The sequence below is a fragment of the Podarcis pityusensis genome (assembly GCF_964106645.2).
Source record: "Podarcis pityusensis genome assembly, chromosome: 11".
Taxonomy (NCBI): domain Eukaryota; kingdom Metazoa; phylum Chordata; class Lepidosauria; order Squamata; family Lacertidae; genus Podarcis; species Podarcis pityusensis.
In genome coordinates this window covers 27342018-27369863 of record NC_138036.1, presented here as the reverse complement: position 1 = coordinate 27369863, position 27846 = coordinate 27342018, and the positions used below count along the sequence as shown (strand labels likewise).

The window sequence follows — 27846 nt, the reverse complement described above, 5'->3', positions numbered from 1 at the left end:
GGCATTGTGGTCTAAACCACTGAGCCCCTTGGGCTTGCCAATCAGAAGGTCAGCGGTTCGAATCCCTGCAATGGAGTGAGCTCCTGTTGCTCTGTCCCAGCTCCTGCCAACCTAGCAGTTCGAAAGCACGCCAGTGCAAGTAGACAAATAGGTACTGCTGCGGTGGGAAGGTAAACGGCGTTTCCATGCACTCTGGTTTCTGTCAAGGTGTTTGGTAGCGCCAGAAGCGGTTTAGTCATGCTGGCCACATGATCTGAAAAGCTTTCTGTGGACAAATGCTGGCTCCCTCAGCCTGAAAGCGAGATGAGCGCCGCAACCCCATAGTCACCTTTGACTGGACTTAACCGTCCAGGCGTCCTTTACGTTTACCTAACTTTTTTTTACCAGAGAACTTCTTACATATATGAAAGGAGACCAATTAGGGTTGCTAACTTTTATTTTCAAGAACTCTGACATCTCAAACTGAGCCTGTCTCTCTGTGTACTTTTATGAGGAAAACCAACTTCTCTTTTAGTTAATTGACTTAGTTACGCTAACATCTAGGCATGCGCAGTATTCCTTTTGCCTCTGACACAAAGCAACTTTAATTTATTTTTGATAAAAATCAGTGACTCCCATGAAAGAAAGCGAACTCTCCTTCCTTTTAAAGCAGAGGTTGGATGGCCACCTGCCATGTATGATCTAGTTGAGATTCCTGCACTGCAGGGGGTTGGACTAGATGACCCTTGGGGTCCCTTCCAACTCTAAAGTTCTATGATTCTATGTGCCCCAATCTGCTTTAAAAAAAGATGCAATGGATAGAAAGCGGGGGTGGGGTGGGGAATACCAGTGGCACATGGAATTTTTTTTCCTGGTTTGACATTTACTATATCATGCCTTTGATCAAATGATCATCATTGTAACTGAAGAATGCACATAGAGACATGCCCCTAAACCTGCACAACCCAGCAGCCCTTCATTCTCTGGCTGATGGATGGGATCATAATGTTCATGTGTGCATTCTTTTAGCTCTGCAGTCCCAAGAGGAGCCAAGTGTTCCTTCTGGCAGGAAGTGAAGAATCAATTTCTTTGCAGTTGCTTATTTTATGGCTGATGGGTGGTGCAAGGTTGGTCACAACCTGAGATTCAGGAATAACCTTCTAGTGTCTCAAGGTCCTGATGGCAGAGGCCAAAGCTCTATAGCCTCATTCTATCCTGACAACAAGCCAGCCAGATGAAATTCCGTCTTGGACAATAATCTGGCTGGCCTGTACCTTTTAAGGCAGCCTTCTTTAACCTTGGGCCTCCAGATATTGGATTACAAGTCCCCTGACCATTGGGCTAAGCTGGTTGATGGGAGTTCTAGTCCATCAATACCTGGAGACACAAGGTCAAAGAACTCTGCCCTAAGGGCAGCTACCTAATCTCTGCTTGGTAAAGATACCAATATTTTAAGATACAGGGCACATGTAAGTTTTCTTAGCTGGTCATAACCAAAATGCATATCCTTCAGGTTCTTTGGAAGCAACTTTTCCTATGACTGTTACAGCAAGAACATTTTCATTCATACAACATATAGATGTACATATTACTGACTTCTGTGTTAGTAGCATTTATATGTCATCCCCTAAAAAAAAGTTCTTGCAGCTGCCTGTTGTGTTTGTGAAGGTCACGAAAGGCATTTGAACTGTTGTGAGCTTTCGAAAGGAGAAGCTGGGATACCTCTTCCTAATGTTATGCCTCCAAATCTCTTTTGTCATTGCAGGACACTTTGGAGGAGCTGAAGCTAGTAGTAAAAGGGTCATTGTCCCAAGTAGCTGGCCTCCAGGACTGTTTTCTTCCACAGATTGAGCCAGCAGTTCAATATCCAGGTAGTTTTTAATTACAAAATAAATGTGCTTGGCCATATGTAATATTGTATTCAGAGCATAACCAGGTTTCCTAGTGACTATTTTTATCCTAGCTGTACTGCAAGAGGAAGCAAAGATATACCATCCTTCCAAGAAAGTCTCCTGTAACTAAGCAGTAGAGTTGCCACGTCTTGCCCTCAACACCAGATGTTGTACTTTAATTCTCCAATTGACGTATGAGAAAAAGGCAAGGAATTGCAACTACAGCACACATGGCAGATAGCCATCCAACCTCTGCTTTAAAAGGAAGGCGAGTCCATCATCTTTCATGGAAGTCTGTTCCAGTGTTGAGCAGTTCTTACTGTCAGACAGTTCTTCTTGATGTTTAGTCGGGATCTCCTTTCTTGTAACTTGAATCCATTGGTTCAGATCCTAGCCTCCAGACCAGGCGAAAACAAGCTCACTCCATCTGCCTTGTGACAGCTCTTGAGAGATTTGAAGATGGCTATCGTATCTCCTCTCAGTCTCCTCTGTACCAGGCCAAACATAAACAGCCCCATCGACTTGTTGTTCCTTAGGCAACTGCCTTAGGAAATAGGTTAAATCCAAACCAGAAACATTAAAGAAACAGCAAAACACACAAACCTGCATGGATAGTCAGTAGAGTTTCACCCAAGTTTCAGGAGGCGGAAATTTCTCAGAAGAGAGTTCTCTGAGGAAAAGCTGTTATTGGAATTTCACTTAACTCCATTTTATGAATAGTTTTAGGAGGCTATTTTTGCTCAGTCCCATAACGCTGGCAAGGTGTTAATCTTTTTCAAAAGTTTTGAAACTCAGCATGAACTCCCCACCTGCATTTAAGCATTTTTTGCTGCTTTTGTTTATTTTATTTTATTTTAAAGAGGGAAATCAATGCAAAAAGAGCTGGAAAACTGCACCAAGGATGTTGGGGGAGTTGGATTTGTGACATTGCATCCACCAGCCAATCAGGCCTGTGCAAAGATAGACCTTTGACAGCACTGCTTTCCTCTGAGTTTAATCTTGGACAGGTCTGCACACAATGTGGCAAATGCCACTTCATAGCAGCTCGATCTCTCGGTGTCTATCTGTCGGCTGGCTTTTCTTTCCCTGTCCTCCTTTTCTGAGGACTGGCAGCATGGCAGCAGGGGCTTGTAATAATCACCACTGGATAAGGATGGGAAGTGACTTGAAGGAGGGGCACCAGAGCCTTTTGTCTCTATGCCAACAAGGTATGAAGTCATGCAAAGAAGCTCATCCTCCTTTCAGGGTAGATGCGTATGTTCTTAGAAAAGCATTGACTTGGCTCGCATTGTTCTATGGGCATGTTTTCTAGCCTTTTTCTAGTAAACCTGTTCAGCAGATATCAAAGTAGTGGCCAGAAACAATTTAAACTAGATTGCTTTAGCATATGTTGGGGAGAAAAGAATCATATCATCAGTGCATGGGCGTTTTTGTGTTTTGTGTATTAGCTGAAATGAAGTCATCGGTGGTTGATCTTGGGAGAGCTGGTGTGTCTTGGATTTTAATGCACAGAATTCTGTAGCAGCTGCTTCTGTTTAGGAGAGCTCTGCACTTTAAGACTGCTGCATCAAACACCAGTGCCACACAGGGGCCTCATGTGCATGTGCTCATGTGTGTACGATGCCCACTCCTTACATGCTTGCTGTGAGGAATGTCAGTACAACACCAGTGTTTCTTTCAACAGCTTTAATTGTGTGCATGTGGAGGGGGGAGGATGACATGTCAGTGTTCCCACCATTGCCATGTGTTGAGAGTTCCCTTCATGCATGTATTCATTTGTTTATTTGGGTATTTCTACACTGCCTTTCAGGGCCACACAGTCCTCAAGGCGGGCCACATTTTATTATACAGAGTGTCATTGATGAGTGGCATTGTCATTGGTGGATGGTGACATCATTTCCAGTTTTGCTGCCATCTGCACGTGCAAGGATGGTGTTGGTAATGCTTGATCCATGAATGGCTTGCTAACACATTTAAGCGATCACTTGATTCTGTAGAGGTTGAGCTGGGCCTTAAGCTGCAATGCAGTCCTTGAACTACTAGACCAAGGCTGCTTGGGAGTAAGCCTCAGTTGAACAGTGGGACTTATTTCCAAATAAGCATGCATAAGATAGGGCTGCATGGCTGCAAAACTAATAATAAACTAGCTGGAAATAAGTCTTATTGAAACTAGTGGAATCTCAGAGTAAACATGCGTAGAGACAGATGGTAAGTTTGCTGAGGTCCAAATTCTAGGCAATTGTGAACTTTTATGAAGTACTTTGGAGGTTAGATAAGTGTCAATACTGTTGAGTTTCTGAACTTCTGCATTACACTTTTTCATAACTTTCATTTTATTATAGGTGTCTCTACAAGTGACTTTAACAGGCAGTTATTAGGTCACATGATGCAAATGAACCAAATACTGGGTGATGTGAAAGATCTTCTCCGACAGCAGGTATAAGACACATGTTTATATAACACTTACTTTGCTGACCACTAGCTAAATGGGTATCTTATTATTTCTGCCGAAGTTTCACCCATAATTATTATTATTATTTTTTCAATTTATATACCAGCCTTTATCCAAAGATCCCAGAGCGGTGTACAACATTAAAAACACACTACAAGTGAGACTTCTGGGCAAACTTCTTTCCTTTACATTAAGAAATAGGTAATGAAATAGTCCACTGCAATTTAAGAGAGAGACTTGGTTGTTTTTGGATGTGCATGGCATAGTTCATTCCTGAATCATACCACTGGCCTCCATGGATTAAATTCTAAGAAAGATCGTGGCTGAGAGCATGAAGGATATGCTTAACTTTATAAAGTTATTTATGAATGGTGATGGCCTGAGCCTGCACACTTTTCCAGACTTGGGATAATCATGAAGACTCCTGGAGCTGATTTAGTGATATGTGAAGGCAATTACCGTATTTTTTGCTCTATAAGACTCACTTTTTCCCTCCTAAAAAGTAAGGGGAAATGTGTGTGCATCTTATGGAGTGAATGCAGGCTGCACAGCTATCCCAGAAGCCAGAACAGCAAGAGGGATTGCTGCTTTCACTGCGCAGTGATCCCTCTTGCTGTTCTGGCTTCTGAACTTCTTGTGGTCTGGTGCGTCTTATAGAGTGAAAAATATGGCAAATGAGGCAAGGCTGAGCTCAGGCATGTGTCTACAGTTCACTCCAAAAACATTTAAAGCCCAATTAAAGTTTAAGCCTTGCATTATTATTTTTGTTTGAAGGCCGATGGGATTTTTGAGCTGCGGTGAGCACTATCTGCTCTAAGTAGTTCAGCTAAAGATAGCAGGAGGTTAAAATATGAAATCATAACTGTTTACATGGAGATGACTTGTCATAAGGTCCAGTATGGACAATTATGCCAAAAACAGTACCAAGTAACTGTTTTGAAAAATTAGGCAGTATTATTGGTTAGGTTGTATAATGTGCATTGTCTGGTTTTTCTGGTGGCAATTCAAGAAAAACAAGCCTGATGATTGTATTTATTTTATATAATTCAAAGGTTAAAGAAACAACATTTTTGAGGAACACAATAGCTGAATGTCAAGCATGTGGTAAGCACTTTTGTATTTCCTGATTTAAGATATGATGGTATAAACCAAATCATCAAACCGAAAAAACAATATTTGTTGTCCTTAGCCACACCAATTGTGAACACTTCCTTTGAAGTAAGGTCTACTGAATTTCGTAGGAGTTCCAAGTAGACATAGGGGGAAATTCAACATGCTTAGGTGTTTGTTCCATCAGGGCTAGCATTTTGGCTCTCCTACACCCCCCCCCCTTTTCCAGGGGTTCTCCTTATTCCCCCCTGAGCTAATATCATGGTATCATGGGGGAAAAGCCTTGCTGAACAAGTGGAAGTCCTTGTGCAGAGCTTCTGCTGGTGGGACTCAATAGTTGAGTTTTTAACTGACTGATTGGCAAAATTAAAACAATATACCATCCCGTTCTATGCATGCTTACTCAGAAATAGTTGCCACAGTAGCACTCCTCCATTGTCTCCTGAGACAGACAGATTTGTCAACCAACCATTCAGTGAGGCTTACCCCCAGGTAATTGTGCATAGAACTGGAGCTTAAATGATTGAGAGTATTCTTCATATTCATATTCATATTCATATTCTTCATATTCTTTTGAATATACTGATTGCCTGAACACCAAACAGAAAATAACCCAGTTCTAGGTAGTTTTGTTTTCTGCATATCTCAACAGAGAACATACCTGTCAGCACAAACAACAAATAGTATTTCGGCACCTTTGAACATTAAAATTTATTACGGCATAAGATTTCATGGAATTTATTCCACAGGAATGGAATCATGCCATAGTAAATTTGTTAGCCTTTCATACTTTTTTTTTGGTTCTGGGGTGCTGCAAAACTATCAGCCCATTTGCTCTTAAACAGAAAACAAGAGAAGTCATGAAGACAACCTTGAAATGACTTGTCCCATGCAGAATTCAGAGCCACACTTTTCAGATTCCTTACACAGTTATTACTTTCATGTAGAATGTGCCTTGATTTTTTGTGCATTGTTGTGAGACAAACACACGTGTATACCCCCACCCCTGGACAGGCAGTGGGAGGCAGGGCTGGCATCAAAAGTCAGTATTGTTGAGCGCCTGATGGGGCCAGCACCACAGATGGTGTGACCCCCAGATCCCTATAGCCCTTTTCCTCATTCCCTTGCTATTGCCGCTTGCTTATCTGGCCTCTCTAAGCATAAGAGCAGTGGCAAGAGCAAAGAGGATTGGCAACTTTCACTTGGTTTGCAGGCTCCTTCCAGTCAGATTGCACTTGGAGGGAGTTGGGCACTGGTGACACACTCACTGCACACAGCCTGCACCAAGGTCTTCACCGAATCTGGAGCCAACAATGGTAGCAGGTCGTGGTGGTTACTGTAGTGTGTGCTAGAAGCAAAATAGATACACAATTATCTCAGAAGATATCCAACCCAACCGGAGGATTGATCCACTGCTATGCATGGTGCAAATGTTCAACATTTACCTCAGGATTTACTGATCAGCAGCTGATTACTAAAAAAATAAATAAATTGCTCTACCTCCAATCACAGGTTTGGGAGCTGGAAATTTCCCCACACCATCCCCACCGCCCCCTAAGCCCAAATGTGAAGCCAACACTTGTTTCCGAGGGGTGCGATGCATGGACACGGCAGATGGATTTCAGTGTGGGCCTTGTCCTGAAGGCTTCACTGGAAATGGAGTTATATGCACAGATGTTGATGAGGTAAAATGTTGTTTAAAAGCAGCCATGTGAGAAAGGAGAGGTTCAGCCTATGAATTCTGGATCTAGAAAAATCCAAGATGTCTCATCAATTGATGATCAAGGGTAAATAAATTCCTGGTGCTCAGAGTGAGTCCCCTTTCTCCTGGTATTACATTAGAAAACAAGTGGGCAACCTGTGGTGCAGGGACCACATGCAGCCCTCAGGCTGGTTTAACATGGCCTGGGGGGCTATTTGGCTTATGTCCCTTTCCTTCCTCGTTCTATCTCCACTGAGAGAGACAAGGGTGCGGGGGCAGGAGAAAAAGATGATAAAGAAGTAGGGAAAAAGGTAGAGTAAACACACCATGTTTACTAAAGCCATGACTGCTCTTACTATAAATTACTATTATTATAACTCCTACCCACTGCTCATTCTGTCCCATGCCCATTTCTTGTGAGGTTACGTTAACCCTCTAGAGAAAAAAGCTTGCCTACACCAGTGTAAGAAGTATTTGTTGGAACATAGGCTTCCAGCAAATGTCCAAATGGACTCTTAACTTTGCTGGCTGAAACCTATATAATTAGTACATTGAATCACTTTGCTGGTTTGCCTTTTAGTGCCGGTATAATCCATGCTTCCCAGGGGTGAGATGTGTGAATACAGCTCCAGGTTTCAGATGTGAGGCCTGCCCATCAGGATACAGCGGGCAAATCATTCAAGGAGTGGGAATCAACTCTGCCAAAAATAACAAACAGGTGTGTGATCTCATTGCAATCCATCAAAAGCTAGTAAAAGTCTAGCTCTGTATCTGTTTATGGGTGCACTGCACAGCTGAATGTATTTCTCTTAAAGATCTTAACAGATATGTCTGTAAAAATGTCTGCGCTGCTTCCGAATGTATGGCAAAATAATGCTGGCCTAACTAAAGGCAGTATTAATAGGTTTCTTCATGGACAGAGCTGTGGCTTTTCTGGAAAAAGATTCCCATGATTTGCACTGGAAATTTTTCAGTTTGCATTAGAAAACTTGCCATAGAGCAGGACCTACTTTAGCACACTTACTTTACTTGAAACTGCCAAACATGCCAAATATTGTCTTTGCAGTTGGTATCCATTCATTGTTACTATTGAACTTCTAAAATGAAAAGTTTTCCATTACACCAGCTCAGCAGCTACAGCAGAGATTAGTTGACCTATCTACTACTCAAAGGACCTTTTGCTGTTCTTTTTAGACTATTTCACAATTGCATTAACACCATATTAAAAAAAACAAACCAATAAATTTTAACAGATTTATGCTAGTTATTTTATACTTTAATAACTGACTCACTGTACCTAACTTGTTTTTGTTTTTATTGTGTTAGATCTGCTTGGACGTAGATGAATGTCAGAACAATGGAAACGGGGGCTGTGTTCCCAATTCCCAGTGTGTAAACACTGTGGTAAGCACATGGTTATGTCAGATTGTCATTCTGCATGTTTGAGGAGCTGTCCCAAAACAAGGGGACAGTTCACACAAACCACCGTCAAGTGATTATAAATTCAGTGGCACAACATTCACTTAAATGCCAACCACATAACGATTGTGTGAAGCCAGCAGATAGTTATGTAATCCCGTTCTGGTCCCCTTCCACTTAACGACGTTATCCAGTGTGTTCCTCTTCTGCCATCTGTGAAGAAGGGAATTCCAATTCATGTGATTGCAACAAGAAAGACATATTATACTAATCAGATACATTAACAAGAAAAACAGTTTCCCTGTGCAAACCAAGAGAGACATAGGAAACTGCCTTGTATGAGCTCAGATTCTTTGTCCATCCAGCCTGATATTGGTTATTCTGACAGCTAGTAGCTCCTCAGCATTTTCAGCACCTGCTACTGGGTCTTTTCCCCTGGGAGATGCTAGGGATTGGCCTCAGCATCTTCTGGGAGCTAACAATGTGCTCTGCCACATGTCTTTCAAGTGCCCAAGGATGGGCCTTGGTGGGTATAATACTAGGTCTGAGTTTACCTTTTTTTTGCATAAAGTTCTCAGTAAGAGATTTCAAATATCTGTGCAGACTTTAATGAAGTGCCTTTTGGAACCTCAAGAAACTCAAAGTGGACCATGGGTATTACATGGTCCCCCCCCCCCCCCGCCCCAGTGTAAATTTCTCCCTCTCTTCTTAACCACAGGTTTATTCATTAAGTATTTATAACCCACACATTTATAAAAAAAATATCAAGGCAGTATACAGCATATTGGAATAGACTCCCTGTGCTTGGCTTCCAAAATTAAACAAATCAGTGACACCACTGTTGTGAGAAAGTTTTCTTATCTTGAAGCAACAAACAGAAAGACATTTTAATCAATTAATTGTTTAGATCCACCAATTTACATTTTGTGGAAGGATTAAAAAGTTACCTTCAATTAATCAGGCGGCAAATCTTTTAAAATATGCATTATTTTTAATACTTTTTTTTAAGGGGGTCTATTAAAACACTACATTTTTAAAAAAAGGAAAATAAAGAAGTGTAGATGTGTTAAAACATTCTCTCTCTCAGAGGAAAGAATACCTTTTTTAAAATTGTTCCTCCTACAATACGTGCATGGACCATTCACAAAAACAGTGCCTGACTGGCTTATATGCTTGTTTGCTTTCATCAAAGGGCTCGTTCCGCTGTGGGACATGCAAACCAGGTTTTACTGGAGACCAGGTCAGGGGATGCAGGCCTGAAAGGAGCTGCAGGAATCAAGCTCTGAACCCTTGCAGTATCCATGCACAGTGTGCTGAAGTACGGCAAGGAGACATCTCATGTATTGTAAGTTGATGACCTCACAGATTTGTTTTCATTTGATCCCAGAGCAGCAAATCCTATTTTGACATTCTTCAGTAAAACCATGTTTTGTAATTAATTAATTCAATTTTAAAAATGTATTGTGCTATCCTTTTGGGGTGAGCCATAGTTCTCAATATATATATTAAAAAATGCAATTAATTTGACAATACGCTCTAAGCAGGACATCTTAATCATAAGATTAAGATAATTAATTAATTATAAGATTAAGATAATTAATTAACAGCACTGCGTATGTTTGTAGAATGACTTCCTCAGCCTGGCTTTATTTTGTAATACTTTTGCTCACAGTGTGGTATTGGCTGGGCTGGCGATGGCTTTGTGTGCGGAAAAGATATCGATATTGATGGCTATCCTGATGAAGAACTTTCATGCTCAGCTGAGAGTTGCAGAAAGGTAAGATCTAAGAGGGCAGGCACCTTATCTCTCAAGTCTTCTTCATTTTAAATCCCAGCACAGGGAAGTGCACAGGAGGGTGAGAAACAGAGCAAACATGAGTCAGCAACATATTGCCTATGGACACACATGGTCTTCTATGACACCTGCACTCTTTCACTTATGAAATTAGGCCTGGAGAAATTTAACTCTTCCCTCCCCAGCTGCTCTTTCCAGGATGGTCACTTGTCAACTAGGTTTTTCCAAAAGCAAAAACACTTCTTCAAGCTTTAAATGCTGGTGGGGAGGGGTTAAATGAATGTGCATGCAGGTGTATGGCTTCATCATGATGCCCATAATAGTTTTGGCAGTTTGCAAATATGCCCACAGCTTGCAACCCATGATCAAAAGCATGGGTTCTAGATCACCACCTTGTTTTTCCCCCATAGGACAATTGCAAGGTGGTTCCAAACTCTGGACAAGAAGATGCTGATGGAGATGGAATAGGAGATGCCTGTGATGATGATGCCGATGGTGATGGTATTCCAAATGATCAGGTACTGGTTATAGATATTATTTAACTGTGTAATTTACATCCCTCCCATACTCAAGCAGCAGGATTGTAAGCTTCGGTCTTTATATCAAGCCCCTGCACAGCCTCTAGTGCATCAATGGCCTTTTGCCATTTACTTAGATCAACACAACAAGCAACCTATGGTTACGTGAAACATACTCAATAAACACACAAGATGTAACTGGCTGTACTTTTGAATAAATATTCATTGTATTAAATTGTATATTTCAACAGAAGTCTCATAAAGTTCAACAAAAAAAGCAGAAGACCCAGTGGATCAGTTCCTTCTCTAGTCAGTTCATGCATAAGGTCCATACATGTAATAGTATCTATTCCACCTGTCTGCTCAAAGAGTCCAATAATCCACATGAAGGGTTGTTACAGTTCCACAGAATCCTTTCACAGAGTCTAAGACAAGGGTTTCCGGAATATTAGCCTTGTTTCGCCATCCTAGGCTTCATCAGTAGAACAGGCTCATATGTAATATTACAGGATAGTGGATCTTATAGCATAGTAATGGTCTTCTGCTTTTTTCGTTGAACTTTATGAGACTTCCATTGAAATCTACAATTTGATGCAATGAATAGTATACCTTATTTATTCAAAAGTACAGCTGGTTACGTCTTGTGTGTTTATTGATTATTTACTTAGATCAAACAGGTCTATCTGTATGCAGGACTCGATTAGACATATAGAACGGTAACAGATATCGATGGGGGAGCATTTCAGTCTCCCAGGACATGGTATAGCAGACCTTGTAAGAGTTGCCAGGCATCATCATCAACAACAAAGTTTCAAAAGGAGATTCCCTGTGTGAACCCACTGAGCTGAATTCATCTGCAAATTCATCACTTGCAAAACCAAAGTCAGCAGAGAGTGATGATGATGAGTGATCCTGCTCCAGAGAGACTGTAGCCCAGAGCACTTTGCCTTTCTCTGTTTCAGGACAACTGTGTACTGGCTTCTAATGTTAACCAGAGAAACAGCGACCAAGATATCTTTGGTGATGCTTGTGACAATTGCCGTATGGTCTTAAACAATGACCAGCGAGACACGGACGGAGATGGCAAAGGTGATGCCTGTGATGATGACATGGATGGAGATGGTGAGTACATCTTCGCCTGTTAGATACCCTCTCTGTTCTGCACTTGAAACTGGCACAGGAGGCACCTAGCATCAAAGCTTGCATTTGCAGCATTGACTTTTTAAGCAGCTGTAGCACATTTTCAGGCCCCACTTACTCAACACAGCTCTCAGCGCCCCAAAGTGCTGCTTCTGAAGGCTAGGAGGCAGCAACAACATCATGAGGTCCCGTAGTCACAAATGACAATTAACAAAGCCCTCTTTGGCTCCTGGCCTATTTAATGTCATTGTGACAATTGTGATCTTTGTGGTGAGTTCATCTTTTCTTTTTATATGTGGAGAGTGAGCTTTTATTTACCACAGCCGATTTACCTGCAACCACTGCAACCAAATATCTGTACTATACTGTTAACTAGGTTTGGCTATAGCCCGTAACTATATAACCCAGTAGCTGTGGTATTTTAGATGTGGTACAAAAGCAGCCATACACACATCATTAAATAAAAGTAGCAAGATATCATTTGTATATTTTTTTAATTAAAAAAACCCTATACATATAAAGTAACAGTAACACTAGCTGGTTACTGTTTAAGACTGGCTTACGTTTTCTGTTGTAAGGTTGCTGTATCTTTAACAGTTACAGAGGTTTACATAAGGCTGGCTGGTAAAGAGAAGTTCCTAGCACTATTTAACCTATATGGCAATTACTCAGTCGATCCCACCGCCAGGTACTGTGGGCTTCACCTGGTTTCCTTCAAGCCAGGCTAGCAGGCAGATCTCATTCTGATCATCTTCAGAAGCTCCTTGCTGAATTCTCCTTACTGTTCAGTGCCCTTGTATGGCCACATGGCCAATCTTTGGCTTAAGCCAGTGATTCAGCTCTTTGGGGGCAAATTATACTACCAGGCTTTTCTTTCGCCTCGATAACCTCTTTTCCATCTTGCTTCAGCTCCAGTCTAGACTTCAGCTTTCTCCCTCAGCTTATTCTCAGCTAGTCTCATCCTAAGTCATCTTCTTCATTCTTGTCTTCCTCTTCTTCATCTCTTTGCTCTTCTTTCTCTCTCTCAACAGTAGTAGAATAGGCCTATTTATCTTCCAGCCACCCTGTCCTTCAACACATCAGATTTGAGTGGCATATAAGTCTCCCCCTCATCAGGCCATTTTTGCCATTCAGTGATTTACCAAAAATTTCTACCTAGCCGGCCACTCAGAACTGCAATTTTACAATACTCTCCTTAAGAATCTAATCCCTCCCCCCCAGTCTTATGTAAGTAAATAAAAGCCAACTGTCAGTCACCAACAGATATCTAGGACATCAAATTTAACCCTTTACATGACCCCATATACATAGACATTGTATCTAAACTCAACCCTGTTCTAGTAAACTTTTTTTTTAAAAAAACAACTTCTCCGCAATCCTCATTACTACAGTGGTACCTCAGGTTAAGTACTTAATTCGTTCTGGAGGTCCGTACTTAACCTGAAACTGTTCTTAACCTGAAGCACCACTTTAGCTAATGGGGCCTCCTGCTGCTGCCGTGCCGCCAGAGCACGATTTCTATTCTCATCCTGAAGCAAAGTTCTTAACCCGAGGTACTATTTCTGGGTTAGCGGAGTCTGTAACCTGAAGCGTATGTAACCTGAAGCGTATGTAACCTGAGGTACCACTGTACTGTTGTTTTGTATCCTTCCTCTTTTCCAAAGAGCTCAGAATTATATGTGGGACTATCCCATTTCATCCTCAGGCAATACCTTTGAGGCAGATTAGGCACAGAGATCCCAACAAGCCCAAGAATTGCCAGTAAATCTAATGGCCAAGTAGCAATTTGCAACAAGGTCTTCCTTGGTCCACATCTCATCTGCTATCCATTATGCCACGCTGACTCTTTGTTTCTGGCCTTATGAGTTGCTAGAGCGATGCAAAGCCAACATTGATTTTGTGTCATCGTTTCATTCAGGTATTAAGAACGTTTTGGACAACTGTCAGAGGGTCCCCAATCGGGAACAGAAAGACAGAGATAATGATGGTGTGGGTGATGCTTGTGACAGCTGCCCAGATATTAGCAACCCAAATCAGGTGAGCGACAGCAGGAAAAAAAGCCATAGGCCAGAGTAGGCAACCTGTGACCCTCCAGATAATTTTAGACTATGATTTCCATCATCCTTGGCTATTGGCCTTGCTGACTGGGGTGAATGGGAGCTGGGGTCCAGCAACATCTGCATGGCACCAGGATGGGGAATCAAAGTATTTGGTTATTAGTGGAAGCAAAAATGGAACTGTCAATTTAAGATTATGAAAATTTCAAGTGTGGTGTTCCAGTTCCATTGTGGCAATAAATATTTAGAAAGAAAAGTACAGCTCTGTTAAACTTTAGTATGGACTATGATAACTACGGTAATGCTGTAGTTATTGTTTTCCTGTATGACACAAGTCTTGATCTGACATTTAATCAATCCATGCATAAAGGTGTCCAGAAAACCCAAAAAGTTTGCTACCTCAGCCTGACTGGTAGCAGGTGTCTAAGAATCTCTGGAAGTGGCTTTTTCCCAGTTCTGTACCTGACAGCCATTATTTGAAGGTGTCGGATCAAACATGGGACTTCCTCCTTTCAAAACATGTTCTTCACTCCTGAGCCCTCATTTGTGCAAATCACTGAGATAAAGCCCAATGCCAATAAATGTTCTCACTGAATAAATAGCCATAGGGATTAAATGTCAATCTTCTTTAATTGCAAAAGCAAGCAAACAAAGAAACTGAAAAGGATTTTATGCAGGGGGATCTCTCGAAGGATAAATAATCTGTGCCTATAGAATACAGAATTGTATGCACACCTGGGATCCAATCCATCTTTCCACCTTTTCAGATATTAATCCCCTGCTAATACAGATTATTGAAAGATGTGTGTTGAATTTTAATGACTTCCAGCAATGTAATTTTATATTTTCCCCTCTCTGCAATTTAGTAATTTAATCTTGTTCTATTTCTGTTTACAGTCAGATATTGATAATGATCTGGTAGGAGATTCCTGTGACACCAATCAAGACAGGTAGGGTAAATTTTAATCAGAATCAAATTCATCCTTGTTATGATGCTGCTGGGAGGTATTTAACTAACCTGCCCCATCACTGCAAATATTTATGCTTGTGTAATGGGACATGCCTGCACCCTCTCTCAATCTGCTCCTGATGTAGGGGGCATGTGTCAGGGGGGAAACATTCCCCTGCACAAGCAGATATCCTTGAAATGATGAAACATTCACTTTGTTGGATTCCATCCACTAATTTCACTGAAATTGCACCTATGTCTCTACCAAGGTAAAAGTTTAGCTTAAATTATTTTCAATACACTGTACTCATTATTGGAACCAATGCAGATTTACAATCTATTTCCACAAATCATCTCTTTTCATATATGTTAAAAGCACCCTCACAGGCTGAGGCAGATAGCGATTAAACTGTCTCATAACCAGTTCACCTCCCCAAGTTACTATTTGCCCCGCTATGGAATAGAGAGGTGTGAGGATGTCCTTTGAGAAAATAGCATAAGAGAAAGAGTTAGCCACCCCCAGCACTGCAAGGCTCACCCCCTATTTAAATTAATGCCGTTATTTAAAGCAGAAGAGCAATAAAGCTCATTTCAATAACAACTGCGTGATGGTGTATAGAAAACAGGTTTTTGTGTGCCAAAAGTGCATGGAAACAAATACAGCAAAAGACCATTTGGGCTTTACTTCATACAAGTAAAATAAGCAAATATTGTCAGAAGGGTTGAAATTTGCTGGATCCCTCCATTCTCAGTAATACATCAAGGATGGTAGTCATTATAAACCTAACTGCGGGAATTACTTCCCTTATGGCTAAAGACCTCAATTCAGGCTGCTGAGTGTTTACCAGTGTTAGGACAGGAATAAACATCAGTGTTTCCCTTCATGTCTAGTTCCAGCTTGTAGTAACCTCAGATATATTCTGGTTAGAGAAGATTCAAGAAGTTCCCTGAGATCATGTGAATATCTCCAATTGTTTCCTCAAATAAGGTGGTTTTGTCTCCTAGTACTAACTGTCACAACAAACCTTCATTAGATGCCTTCCAGTGTAACAATGGATACAGGAAAACAAACAAGCATTCCTTGTCGGTAGTACAAGAAGTAGTAGCCAACACTCCTATTACTTAGAAAGATAGAAATAGGAACTAACACAGGGTGTTTTTGCTTTTACCCCCTTCTTTACTCCCAGCGATGGGGATGGACACCAAGACAGCACCGACAACTGTCCCACAGTCATTAACAGTTCCCAACTAGACACCGATAAGGATGGGCTGGGGGATGAGTGTGATGATGACGACGACAATGATGGAATTCCAGACCTTGTTCCTCCAGGCCCAGATAATTGCCGGCTTGTTCCTAATCCAGGACAAGAAGATGACAACAGTATGGCAGACATTTCTTATTCTTTCTCTTTTTACCTCAGTTTTCTTTTTAATGCACAACATATGGTGACGATGTGGTGCCTTCTAATCCTCAAAGGAAGCTGATGATTTCCTTTGATCATAAGGAACCTATATTTTCCAGAACTGAGCTTTGCTTTGACCTTGAATAAGTGTCAACCAAGGGATTGGCTCTTCTGGATCGAATCCAGAAGGGACCTACAACTAATTAGAAACACCACATTTCCCTCTTGGTATCCACACTTGAAAACAGAGCATTTCAGAGCTAGTTATGTGACCAGGCTCTTACCAGCTTCCTTAAGAAATGCCTTTATTGAGCTTTATTGACTGGAACAATAAACTTGTATTGAATAGAATTGAATATAATGGATGATTATAAGGCGCAAGGGCCATTTTATCCATAGTAGGAGCAGAAAGTTTTCCCCTTGTGCAGACAGTCCTGTGTATCTCAGGTTCTTTTGCAGAGCAGAGGTCTGTCTGTCAAACCAGACTCTACCACAAGTGTGAAAAATTTCATGCAGGTTACAAAAGGCCATGAGAGGGCAGTGGTGGTAAGGTTTGGTATGAAGCACATTAAGTCAAGGCTACATGCTCTTAATGAAGCCCAATAAAATTAAGATGCAAAGACCAAACAACACTTGTAATTGTATAAAGGTAAAGGGACCCCTGACCATTAGGTCCAGTCATGACCAACTCTGGGGTTGCGGCGCTCATCTCGCTTTATTGGCTGAGGGAGCCGGGGTACAGCTTCCGGGTCATGTGACCAGCATGACTAAGCTGCTTCTGGCGAACCAGAGCAGCACACAGAAACGCCGTTTACCTTCCCGCCAGAGCGGTACCTATTTATCTACTTGCACTTTGACATGCTTCCGAACTGCTAGGTGGGCAGGAGCAGGGACCGAGCAACGGGAGCTCACCCCGTCGCAGGGATTTGAACCACCGACCTTCTGATCAGCAAGCCCTAGGCTCTGTGGTTTAACCCACAGCGCCATCCGCATCCCCTTGTAATTGTATAAATGGGTATAAATTGCACCCGTTTATTTTTGGGTGATTCATTCAGAGTAACCCCAGTTCCCCGATTTTATCCACAAACATGGTTAGAACCCACATTTTATACATCCGTATGCACTTCAAGTGTAACCCAAAGGGAACACAGGCTCTTCCTGTGCTTCTGGTCTGAAGTACCAGGGCAGTGATTCACCAGCTGCTACACCTTTGCTTTGTTCACTTCATAGCAAGGCAGCTGCTGCTTCTCACCTATTTTCACCAGGTGGTGTCCAAATGGCTGCCCTACCTGCTTTATAGTAGTTAATGAAACCTGAAATGGATTCAGTTCATAATCTGACTTCAACCAGAGTCTCCTAACGTGATGTACAACTCTGTTTAATTCAGTCCTCAGGATTGCTTACACATCACTCAAATGCTTCTCTTTGGTTTTATCTCTTGGTATCTGGCCATTACTAGGGTTGCTCCACCCCTCCTCCCTTTCACTGTTAAAGGCAATTAGAAATTGGGCCTGATGCAATTCCTGCCTATCTATGAGCTTGGCAAATGAACGTAAGTATTTGTTTCCCCCTGTTAACTGCTGCTGAAACAGCTGTTTTGTGAAAACAGCTATCAAATCACATCCTTTGGGTGTTGTGTTCATGTGTCCAGGTGATGGAGTTGGTGATATCTGTGAATCAGATTTTGATCAAGACACAGTGATAGATAGGATTGACGTTTGTCCCGAGAATGCAGAGATCACCCTGACAGATTTCAGGGCTTATCAGACTGTCGTCCTGGATCCAGAAGGGGATGCTCAGATTGACCCTAACTGGGTGGTTCTGAACCAGGTAAAACATTTTTTAATATCTAAAAGCATCCAGGAATGATAGGCAGGAAAAAGCAACAAAGATTTCTCTCAAAACTTGGAAGAATAAGGGTGTTAATGTTGAAATGTGGTGGTGGTGGGGTTTGCGGGAGGGTACTTATTGGAGGAAAACAATCTGGATATTTTTGGCAAAGAACATAAATGTGCTGGACTCACAAGGCGACACATGGATGAGCATTGATAATGAAAGTGGTCTTTATCCATCATCTTGGGCATGACTTAATAAAACATCCTTAGACTAGCTTCATGAATTATATTGCTTATGTTTCATAGGGCATGGAGATTGTGCAGACCATGAATAGTGATCCTGGACTTGCTGTAGGTATGTGAGTTATTTTTTTTGTAGACACTCACACAGCAGCTCACAAGCAGAAATGGATTAAAACTATTTGCTCAAAAGATGCCTATAGAGATCCCCAGTGTGCAGCCTTCATCCAGCTTCAGGATGCTTTGGTCTATAGCCTAGTGCTAGAAGCATTAAATCCCAGATAAAATCTCCAGCATTTCTGGCTAACTGCAGGTCTGGGGTCTGGAGCAGTGGATTGGACCTTTTGCATCTAAAGGAAGAACAAGTATTGAATTTTACACTTATAATTAGTTTGGACTTGATGTGTATACCTATACATTCGAACAGGTTACACAGCTTTCAACGGAGTTGATTTTGAAGGCACTTTCTTTGTCAACACGGCAACGGATGATGACTACGCCGGCTTCATTTTTGGTTATCAAGACAGCTCCAGCTTTTATGTGGTGATGTGGAAACAGACTGAGCAGACCTATTGGCAGGCAACTCCGTTTAGAGCTGTTGCAGAACCTGGGATTCAGCTGAAGGTACAGGCTTGAGCCAAAATGACCCAAACCTCATTAATGCTGTCATCTAGCGTTGCACTAAGATGGAACTGGCAGGGCGTTTGTATGATGTGGTTTCTAACATTCGTTTATTTGGATGTGTGTGCCTGGTTCCATTACAGAATGGGAAAAGAATTAAAACTTCTGGTTTTTCTCATAATACTCGGAGAAATGTTATTGTTATTAAAGGAGATTTCTTATTTTTGACTTGTCTTTGTACTTGTGTTCTGTGTAGGCTGTTAAATCAAAAACTGGGCCTGGAGAACACCTCAGGAATTCACTTTGGCACACAGGGGACACTAATGATCAAGTCAGACTGCTTTGGAAAGACCCTCGAAATGTAGGCTGGAAGGATAAAGTTTCCTATCGCTGGTTCTTGCAGCACAGACCTCAGGTTGGGTATATTAGGTAAGGCGATGGGCAAAGCAGCATACAATGCAATTCTTAGTGAACATCTATTGTGGTCTATGTGTATACTTAAAAATGCAATACTGTCGTACCTTGGTTTTCGAACAGCTTAGTTCTCGAACGCCACAAACCCGGAGGTTCTGTTCTGGTTTGTGTTCTATTTTTGGAAGCCGAACGTCCAACTGGGCTTCTGATTGGCTGCAGGAGCTTCCTGCAGCCAATTAGAAGCAGTGCTTTGGTTTCCTAACATTTTGGTAGTTGAACGGACTTCCGGAATGGATTCCGTTCGACTTCTAAGGTACGACTGTACAGTATGTGAAAGCAAAAAACAAACTTCTGTTTCACGATACACACTACCATACGTTTGTGTATACAGTGGTACCTCGGGTTAAGTACTTAATTCGTTCTGGAGGTCCGTTCTTAACCTGAAACTGTTCCTAACCTGAGGTTAAGCTAATGGGGCCTCCTGCTGCCGCCGCACCGTCAGAGCATGATTTCTGTTCTCATCCTGAAGCAAAGTTCTTAACCTGAAGCACTATTTCTGGGTTAGCGGAGTCTGTAACCTGAAGCGTATGTAACCTGAAGCGTATGTAACCCGAGGTACCACTGTAAATGTAGTTCTAATGATGGTAATGGGTTTGCTTTTTATTTTATTTTATTGGTTTCCAGTTTTTGCCCAGTATCTGAATAGTCTGTTGCAACTATTAAATATTGTATGTAGAACATGCTATCCACCCCAAGCCTTCATTCGGGATATACACTTAATTAAAGTTCTTCTTACTTTGCTTTAAGCAACAGTGCCCTTCTGCTGCCTGAAATATGTAAATGTGAATTATACTCACAGACAAGGAGATGAGTTGTAAAAGTTCTGGCATGTTGTCTTCCTGCTGTCAGAAATTATTACCAGGCAAGACTCTCAGCAAGCTCATTTCACCATCAAACTAAGGCTGAGTTCACACATATTGGTAACCACAACATACGGCTTTTCACCCCAATCACGGTGCTTTTCACTAGGAACTTATTAATACACCCAGCTGCAAGTCTTCCATGTTTGTTTCACGATATCATAACATGAATCAGCTCCAGGTTCTTATCTTTTTAAAAAAGAAAGATATTTCCATATTTTGGCAATTTATATACTTAGTTATTTTCACCTCTAAGCGGTGTATAAGTAACTCTACAATAAAGATAAAAACCAGTAAAACTGCAAAATGAGAATTCATAGGTGTGTGTGTGCTTGTAACAATACTCAAAAATACAAAGTACCTTTTCTCTTTTTCTGCCCATGGTAGCCATTTTGTGCTGCCACTCACAGCACTTTTATCTATATCGTCTATCTCTATCTCTATCTCTATCTCTATCTCTATCTCTATCTCTATCTCTATCTCTATCTCTATCTCTATCTCTATCTCTATCTCTATCTCTATCTCTATATATGAGTACCAGCACCTCACTTTAAAAAAGAAAAGAAAACAACCCACTGTGTGTAGAGAATCAGGATACATCTATCTTTATTTGTTCCACTTTCAAAGGGCAAGGTTTTACGAAGGTTCTGAACTGGTGGCGGATTCTGGAGTGACCATAGACACTACCATGCGTGGAGGAAGGCTTGGTGTTTTCTGCTTCTCTCAGGAAAACATTATTTGGTCCAATCTGAAGTATCGCTGCAATGGTAACATTTCCCCCACATACTCCTCCTGCCTAATCAAATGAGCAACTGTAAAGAGGAAAGCTCTTTAGGGAGGTTGCATGAATGACTTTCCAGATAAGGCATTGCGTATGCTTTCCAAATCTGCAGTGTGACTTAGCAGGTCTCTGGGCTGCTCAGATGTGAGTACAGCTGATAACTCAACTGCTGTGTAAATGTCAGTTGCTTGCAGAAGACCCTTTGGAGATCTAAAAAGCGTGCAATTAATCATGTTAAAAACACCAGTAATCTTTGCACAATACTGAGCATTTTGGAAATATTGAAATAAGAATCGGGGGGGGGGGGGACATCATCAAGAAGTAACAGGTGCATCCATTGACTCACATTATTTCCTTTAGGTAGTCATATTCCCACTGTTACTTGGGCCACAAAATAGGGAACAATTGATAAATGGAGAGCCCTCAGGTGTAGACTTTGCTGTTCAGATCTTAGTCATAGAAACTGTTCAGCAGATTACTAACAAAAGTGTACAGCCATGGACAGTTAAAGCTGCAATCTTAATATGCAGTCTTACTTGGCAGGAAGGCCATTGAATTCAGTGGGATGTAAATCCTTACTTCTGTGGCTTCTTGCATGAGACAAGTCCAGCTTTAAGCAGAGAGACATGTAGACTTGAGCAGTTCTGCTTGCCTTGGCGAGTGTGATGCCGCACTCTGGCACCTATGATGAGTGACTTGCCTTCTTTCTAACTTCGAAATTGCAGAGGTCGTGTAAGATTTTGTCCTGGCAGTTTGCATGCGAAGGTGCCTGGGATTTGCTTGGCAGATGCACAGCCAAGGTGCCTAGAAATCTTGGCCATGCAGAATCATACTGGCAAAAAGCTACAAGCTTGTCCTGTTCAGGGACAGGGAAGGTGGGTGAATGAGATAAGGATGAACACTGCTGCCTGAAGGCACCCAGGGCACTTTAGGAAAGGAATGGAGGATAGCTAAAGTTTGCACATTTTCCTGCTTAGGACTGGACTTGTGCCATGTAAGAAGCTGAACCATTTTGACCCCTGCAGATGCAACATGGGTAATAATAGCCTAGGAGTTCACAATGCTGGCCTTACGGTGTGCTTTCCCCCCTGTAGAGACCACACTCATATTTAATTAATCCAGCTGTAAAACAGAACTTCTAAAAAAAAAGTTACAGCTGTGTGTAATAAGCAGGCACCAGCTCTTAACCTGAACTTCGAAAATAAAGTGCTCATGAGTTTCATACCAAGAGTAAAGACTAATCATGTGTCTTCTGTTTCTTGTTTTTAGATACTATCCCAGAGGACTTCCAAGAATTTCAGGCTCAGCAATATGGAGTTGGAGATATTTAAGAATACAAGCTGCTTTGGCAAACAATAAAGCAATGTATATTAAATTCTTATACGGCTTTTTTTTGGTGCAAGTCCACACTACGCTTGTCATTATTGGTGTAAAGATAGCACACCATAGATAGAATAGGGTGGGGGGTCATTTAGGGTTGAATTTCTTTTTTAAAGTTAAAACATTTAGGGTCCAGCTGATTGGTTTGTTCCTGTAAATCAGGGGTGGGGAATCTTCTTTATCAGACGGGGCCACATTTCCTCATGGGATGTCTTCTGGGGACCATATGCTGGACGCAAAAGTGGATGGAGCAACGCATGTCCTTCTTTCTTCACAGTAGGGCAGCCTTCCAGCCACAGCAGTTTCAACAAGCAGCCACCTACTGTCATCTCATTCCATCCAGGTAAGCTGGAGGCATTGTAGCAGTTCAGGTACACAATCCAGCCAGGCAGAAGCACAGAGCGGCGCTGGTGTGAAGTGTGGCATTGTGAGAGGTCATGTGGTCTTGCGAAAGTCTTGAGGAGCAAATAGGGAAGCTGGGGGGGGGGCTGCATTTGGGTCTGAGGTTCCCCCCTCCTGCTGTAAATAAACAGAAATAAATAGGCTAATTACATGTCACACAAAAACATGTGCTGAAAGCTTTCTCATTGCCTTCTCTATAACAAACAAAAAAGCTGCTTATAAAACAGAAGTATAGAACAGAGCGGGTACTTAACCCATTTTTCCCACTCCAAATTTACTCTCATGGTTTCCTTCCTCCTCCTTCCCCTCAACAGCATCTTAGTCATGTGTTGCAAGCGCATAATTGAAGTTGAGCTGGGGGCAGGGAATTGTTGGAAGCAAGGGGGGAAAGGAGGCAGGAAAGGGTTAAGCGCCTCTTCCCTCCCCCAGTTCATTCTCCATTCCAAATTTCCCTCTGCCACAGTAGCTTCGCATTTAAAACAATAACATGGAGTCGAGGCTGTGTACGTAACAGGTAAGCCCTATTTCGGTGTTCTGTCTGAACAGGAAATGTAAGCACGTGCAGGGGGTGTTGGGGGCCTACAGGTCAGCCCTGCCCCAACATTCCTGCATGCACCAGCCCCCACTTACCAAGGCCAGCTTCTAAGTGCATTTCACTGAATGTGCTTAGAGGCCTCCATAGGATCAGAAACCCTGATAAGGCAAGGTCCCCAACTGCGTGGAGTATGCTGGGACTGATACACGTGGCAATGGTGCATAGCTGTCAACCGTCCCTTATTTGGTGGGAAAGTCCCGCATCCCAGCACTGTGTCCCGCTCCTGTCCCTTATTGATGATGTCCCTTAAATTTCCTGGGTTTCAAAGGAAGCAGCTCCTCTCCCTCCCTGCCTGCCGGCCAGGGAGGAAGGAGGCTCCAACTGTGTTGCTTGGCTGCGTTGCTCACCCAGTAAGGAATCTAAGAATGACGGGGGGGGGTGGAGCTTGCATGCCTTGTGCCGATCAAATCGGCCACGTTGCCTGGGGACTCGCCTTTGCTCAGCGCTTCCCAGTGGAGAGGTGACGGTGGTTTTCCTTGCCCTTTGCCAGGTTGCTGTGCTGTGGTAACCACTGCTTGAGGCTTTGTTTGGCTGCTGGCTAGGCTTTCTGCCTTTGGCTTGGAGGGGCTCAGAAGTTGAACATACCTGTGCTGGGAAAATCCCTTATTTTGGCTGCTGATCCCTTATTTTCGAGGCTGCTGCTCCCTTATTTTCAAATCTGTAAGTTGACAGCTATGCAATGGGGGGTGTGGAGCTTTCATGCACTCTTGAAGCATTCCCTGCTCATGTTTTACATTACATAATGCCTGAACAGGCCTGTGCTTTTCACCCCATGTCTTCCTCTGCGGAGACCTCAGTGCTGCCTTATCCACACAAGCAACTGGAAGCCAGGGTCCATATCGCCTGCTTGCAGGGCCATCTACCAGTAGACAGGAATTAAATGGCTGCTTCAGGTATCTGATGATGGCTTTCATGAAAAGGGCAGTCAGTTGCTATTTTAGTTTATGGTTTTTGGATTTCTTTCTCCTGCTAGGGAGAGAGAAGGGGGGGGGGGGTATTTGTGGTATTTTCAGCCTCAGGCTCCCAAATTATTGAACTGACCTCGGCTACTGTGTTCCTTATCTTGGAGGTGGTGGGTGAGAAGCACCATGTGCTGCTCTGTCTCACAGCAAATTGTCTTAGGCTTGCCCCAGATACTGGATAAAGTAGCTATACGTACAAACTGCTGCTCTGATCACGATTCCCCAGCCAGATTCAACAGCTAGGGCTGCAGACCTTTAAAGAAACTAAAATCCCACCCGTCAGCTGTTTGGGAGGAGGAGCAAAATTGTTGGCTGATGCAATTCTGATGTACCACTTAAATGTACTGGAGGTTTTTGCACTATTGGGTGAGCAACATATCAGGCAAGCAATTCTGCTAGTAATTGGGTTTGTCTTGTGGCTGCTGCCTAAACCCCATTACCTTTTACCTAAACCTTGCTTCCATGCTGAGAGTCATCTGGCCCCCATTGGCTTCAAAGGCATGAACTGTAGCCAACATTATTTTCACATGAAGTCAGCCAGCTTGCTGAGTGCTGAAACAGCTGCTAAGTGTAGACTTTTGATAGCCATGTACTGTGGGAGGAAAGGCCTAAGACCCACAAGGGTATCTGCGCAGGATGTTTTGCATATGCCCTAGACAGCTACAAGCTTTGTACCGCAGCTTGAAAAGATATTTACTTGTTCAACTTCCACTTCACTATGCAGTATAGTGGAGTCTTTCACTGGTCATCATCTTCTCGTGGCTCGAATAGCCATGGGAAGGTGCTCCCATTTGGCTGTGGAAGTGTCTGATTACAGGGGGGAAATTGACTTGTGAAATTTAGTGCTATCCTATGCATGTCTCTGGGACGCGGGTGGCGCTGTGGGTTAAACCACAGAGCCTAGGACTTGTTGATCAGAAGGTCGGCAGTTCGAATCCCCGCGATGGGGGTGAGCTCCCGTTGCTCAGTCCCTGCTCCTGCCAACCTAGCAGTTTGAAAGCACGTCAAAGTGCAAGTAGATAAATAGGTACCGCTCCGGCGGGAAGGTAAACAGCGTTTCCATGCGCTGCTCTGGTTCGCCAGAAGTGGCTTAGTCATGCTGGCCACATGACCCGGAAGCTGTATGCCAGCTCCCTCAGCCAATAAAGCGAGATGAGCGCCGCAACCCCAGAGTTGGTCACGACTGGACCTAATGGTCAGGGGTCCCTTTACCTTTTTATGCATGTCTATCCAGAAGTAAGCCCGGCAGCAGTATGAGTAGATCCATTAAAAGAGTAGATCACTTAAAATGAAGAAACATGATTCAGGTAGGTATACTAATTTCCGTGATTCTACTCTGGGTAGAATTTAGCTGAATATTACCCATTAGCTTAAAAACAAGCCTGGCTAAAATAACGAGAAACTAGTTTTTTTTTTAAAAAATACATCATTTAAGTATGTCCAATAAATAGAACAGAAGAGAGCACAAGAATATATAGAACAAATATCTATTATATTTTTTTTGCTTGCTAGGTATAACAATTTACTTACAATGACCATGTAGCATAAGTAGCACATGTTTGAAAGTCTGATTATCTAAAAACTTTTTTTAAAAACTCTCCAGGGTAGTATCACATTCAGTTGTTTGTAAAAGCAGCAGCAATTAGAAGTCAGTACTTTAAATGGAAAACATGATGCTTGTTTATTTTAGGTTGCTAACCACTGTGGGCAAATTCACACCTTTATTTGTGGCTTGTAAAGACTTCCTGATGCATTTTTGCCATAACAAATGGTGAAAAATTAGTGTTTCCTGTGATGTGGTTTTAAGTTTTGCACATGGAGGCTACTGCACATGAGCGACTGCCCTAGTGAAAAAGGGCAGAAATCACATTAATAGAATTTCTCCATTTTTATGTGGAATGCTGGAGGGTAGTGAGTGGCCATTGGCAGGGTTTTTTTCCAGCCAAAAGTCAGTTCTAGCACTTCTCAGGTGGGCGCATTGCTATTATAAGAGTACAAGTGAGGAACTCATGATGAGTTCCGACACCTCTTTTTCTAGAAAAATAGCAGTGGCCATAGGATATATTAAACGACCTCTCGCATTGGAGACAGAGCTCCGATGTCAAAGAGAATTACCTAATGCTGGAGCCAACCTCCACCACTGAAATATACTCAGTCAAGAGTGGATTTCATGCTCTTTATTCAGCTCATAGTGGTGAGGAGGAATGGAAGTTCCCCCACAATGTCTGCCTTATATACATTATTTACACGATGGGCCCCACGTGATTGGCTAATTCCGGGATTCTCCTGTAGGCCAATCAGGTTGCGGATTCCCTTCCACCTGGAGCTGGATTGGATGGATCCTGCGGACCAATCAGACTGCTGCATTCTGAATCCTATTGTTCTAGGACCAATCAGACTGCTGCCTTTTGGATCCTATTTATAGGGTTTCTTTAAAGCCCTATACGGCCTAGGACCCTCGTACCTACGGGACCGCCTCTCCTGGTATGCCCCACAGAGAAACCTACGGTCTGCAAATAATAACATCCTCAAGGTCCCAGGCCTCAGAGAGGTTAGGCTGGCCTCAACTAGAGCCAGGGCCTTCTCGGCTGCGGCTCCAATCTGGTGGAATGCTCTGTCACAAGAGACTAGGGCCCTGCGGGACTTGACATCTTTCCGCAGGGCCTGCAAGACAGAGTTGTTCCGCCAGGCCTTTGATCAGGGCGCAGCCTGACTCCCTCCTCTGGCAACCTGCACAGAACTTTGCTTAATTGGTTGCCATCAATTTGATTTAATTAATTTTTATAATGAAATATTTTTAGATTGTGTGATTATTTGATTTTTTGATTATTTGATTGTTGTTAGCCGCCCTGAGCCCGGCTTCGGCTGGGGAGGGCGGGATATAAATAAAATTTATTATTATTATTATTATTATTATTCAACTCAGTACATAACAACCACAATAACAAGACCAGTTCCTCTGAATCACCAGCCAACCTACTTATGACATCCAAATGGGGGCATGCTCGGGAGTGTTCCAGGAAGCAGTCGGGATTCCAAGCCTACCTTACCCCCAGCACTCCCTCTGCCCCAGACTAGAATAAAACATACACATGCTTTTGAGTGCTACTGATCCTCTTCAATGAGTGAGGAAGTGGGTAGGTGGGTGGGAAATAGTGTTGTTATTTTAGGCCGGAAACAGATGGAGGAAAGCAGAGCCCTTCATTTTTTCACCCTGCCTGTGAGAGGCCAGCAGGATGTTGGGATGAGGCAGTTTAAACTGCCTTTGTTAAGTCCTCCC

At 42.6% G+C, this 27846-nt stretch overlaps 1 protein-coding gene across 1 annotated transcript in view; it reads left to right on the top strand.

Moving 5' to 3' along the window:
* The window catches only part of THBS4 (thrombospondin 4), a 37097-nt gene extending 14495 nt beyond the window's left edge, over positions 1–22602 (top strand). Inside the window, exons 4-22 of the mRNA XM_080972436.1 lie at positions 1745–1850; positions 4214–4308; positions 5376–5427; positions 6946–7118; positions 7716–7853; positions 8462–8539; positions 9747–9899; positions 10227–10331; positions 10760–10867; positions 11830–11989; positions 13926–14044; positions 14962–15014; positions 16201–16394; positions 18068–18246; positions 18558–18606; positions 18919–19115; positions 19369–19541; positions 21074–21213; positions 22497–22602. Of these exons, the coding sequence (XP_080828562.1) occupies positions 1745–1850; positions 4214–4308; positions 5376–5427; positions 6946–7118; positions 7716–7853; positions 8462–8539; positions 9747–9899; positions 10227–10331; positions 10760–10867; positions 11830–11989; positions 13926–14044; positions 14962–15014; positions 16201–16394; positions 18068–18246; positions 18558–18606; positions 18919–19115; positions 19369–19541; positions 21074–21213; positions 22497–22558 (2334 nt within the window). The 3' untranslated portion in view covers positions 22559–22602. The remainder of the gene's footprint in view (positions 1–1744; positions 1851–4213; positions 4309–5375; positions 5428–6945; positions 7119–7715; positions 7854–8461; positions 8540–9746; positions 9900–10226; positions 10332–10759; positions 10868–11829; positions 11990–13925; positions 14045–14961; positions 15015–16200; positions 16395–18067; positions 18247–18557; positions 18607–18918; positions 19116–19368; positions 19542–21073; positions 21214–22496) is intronic.
* The last annotated feature ends 5244 nt before the right edge of the window (positions 22603–27846 follow it).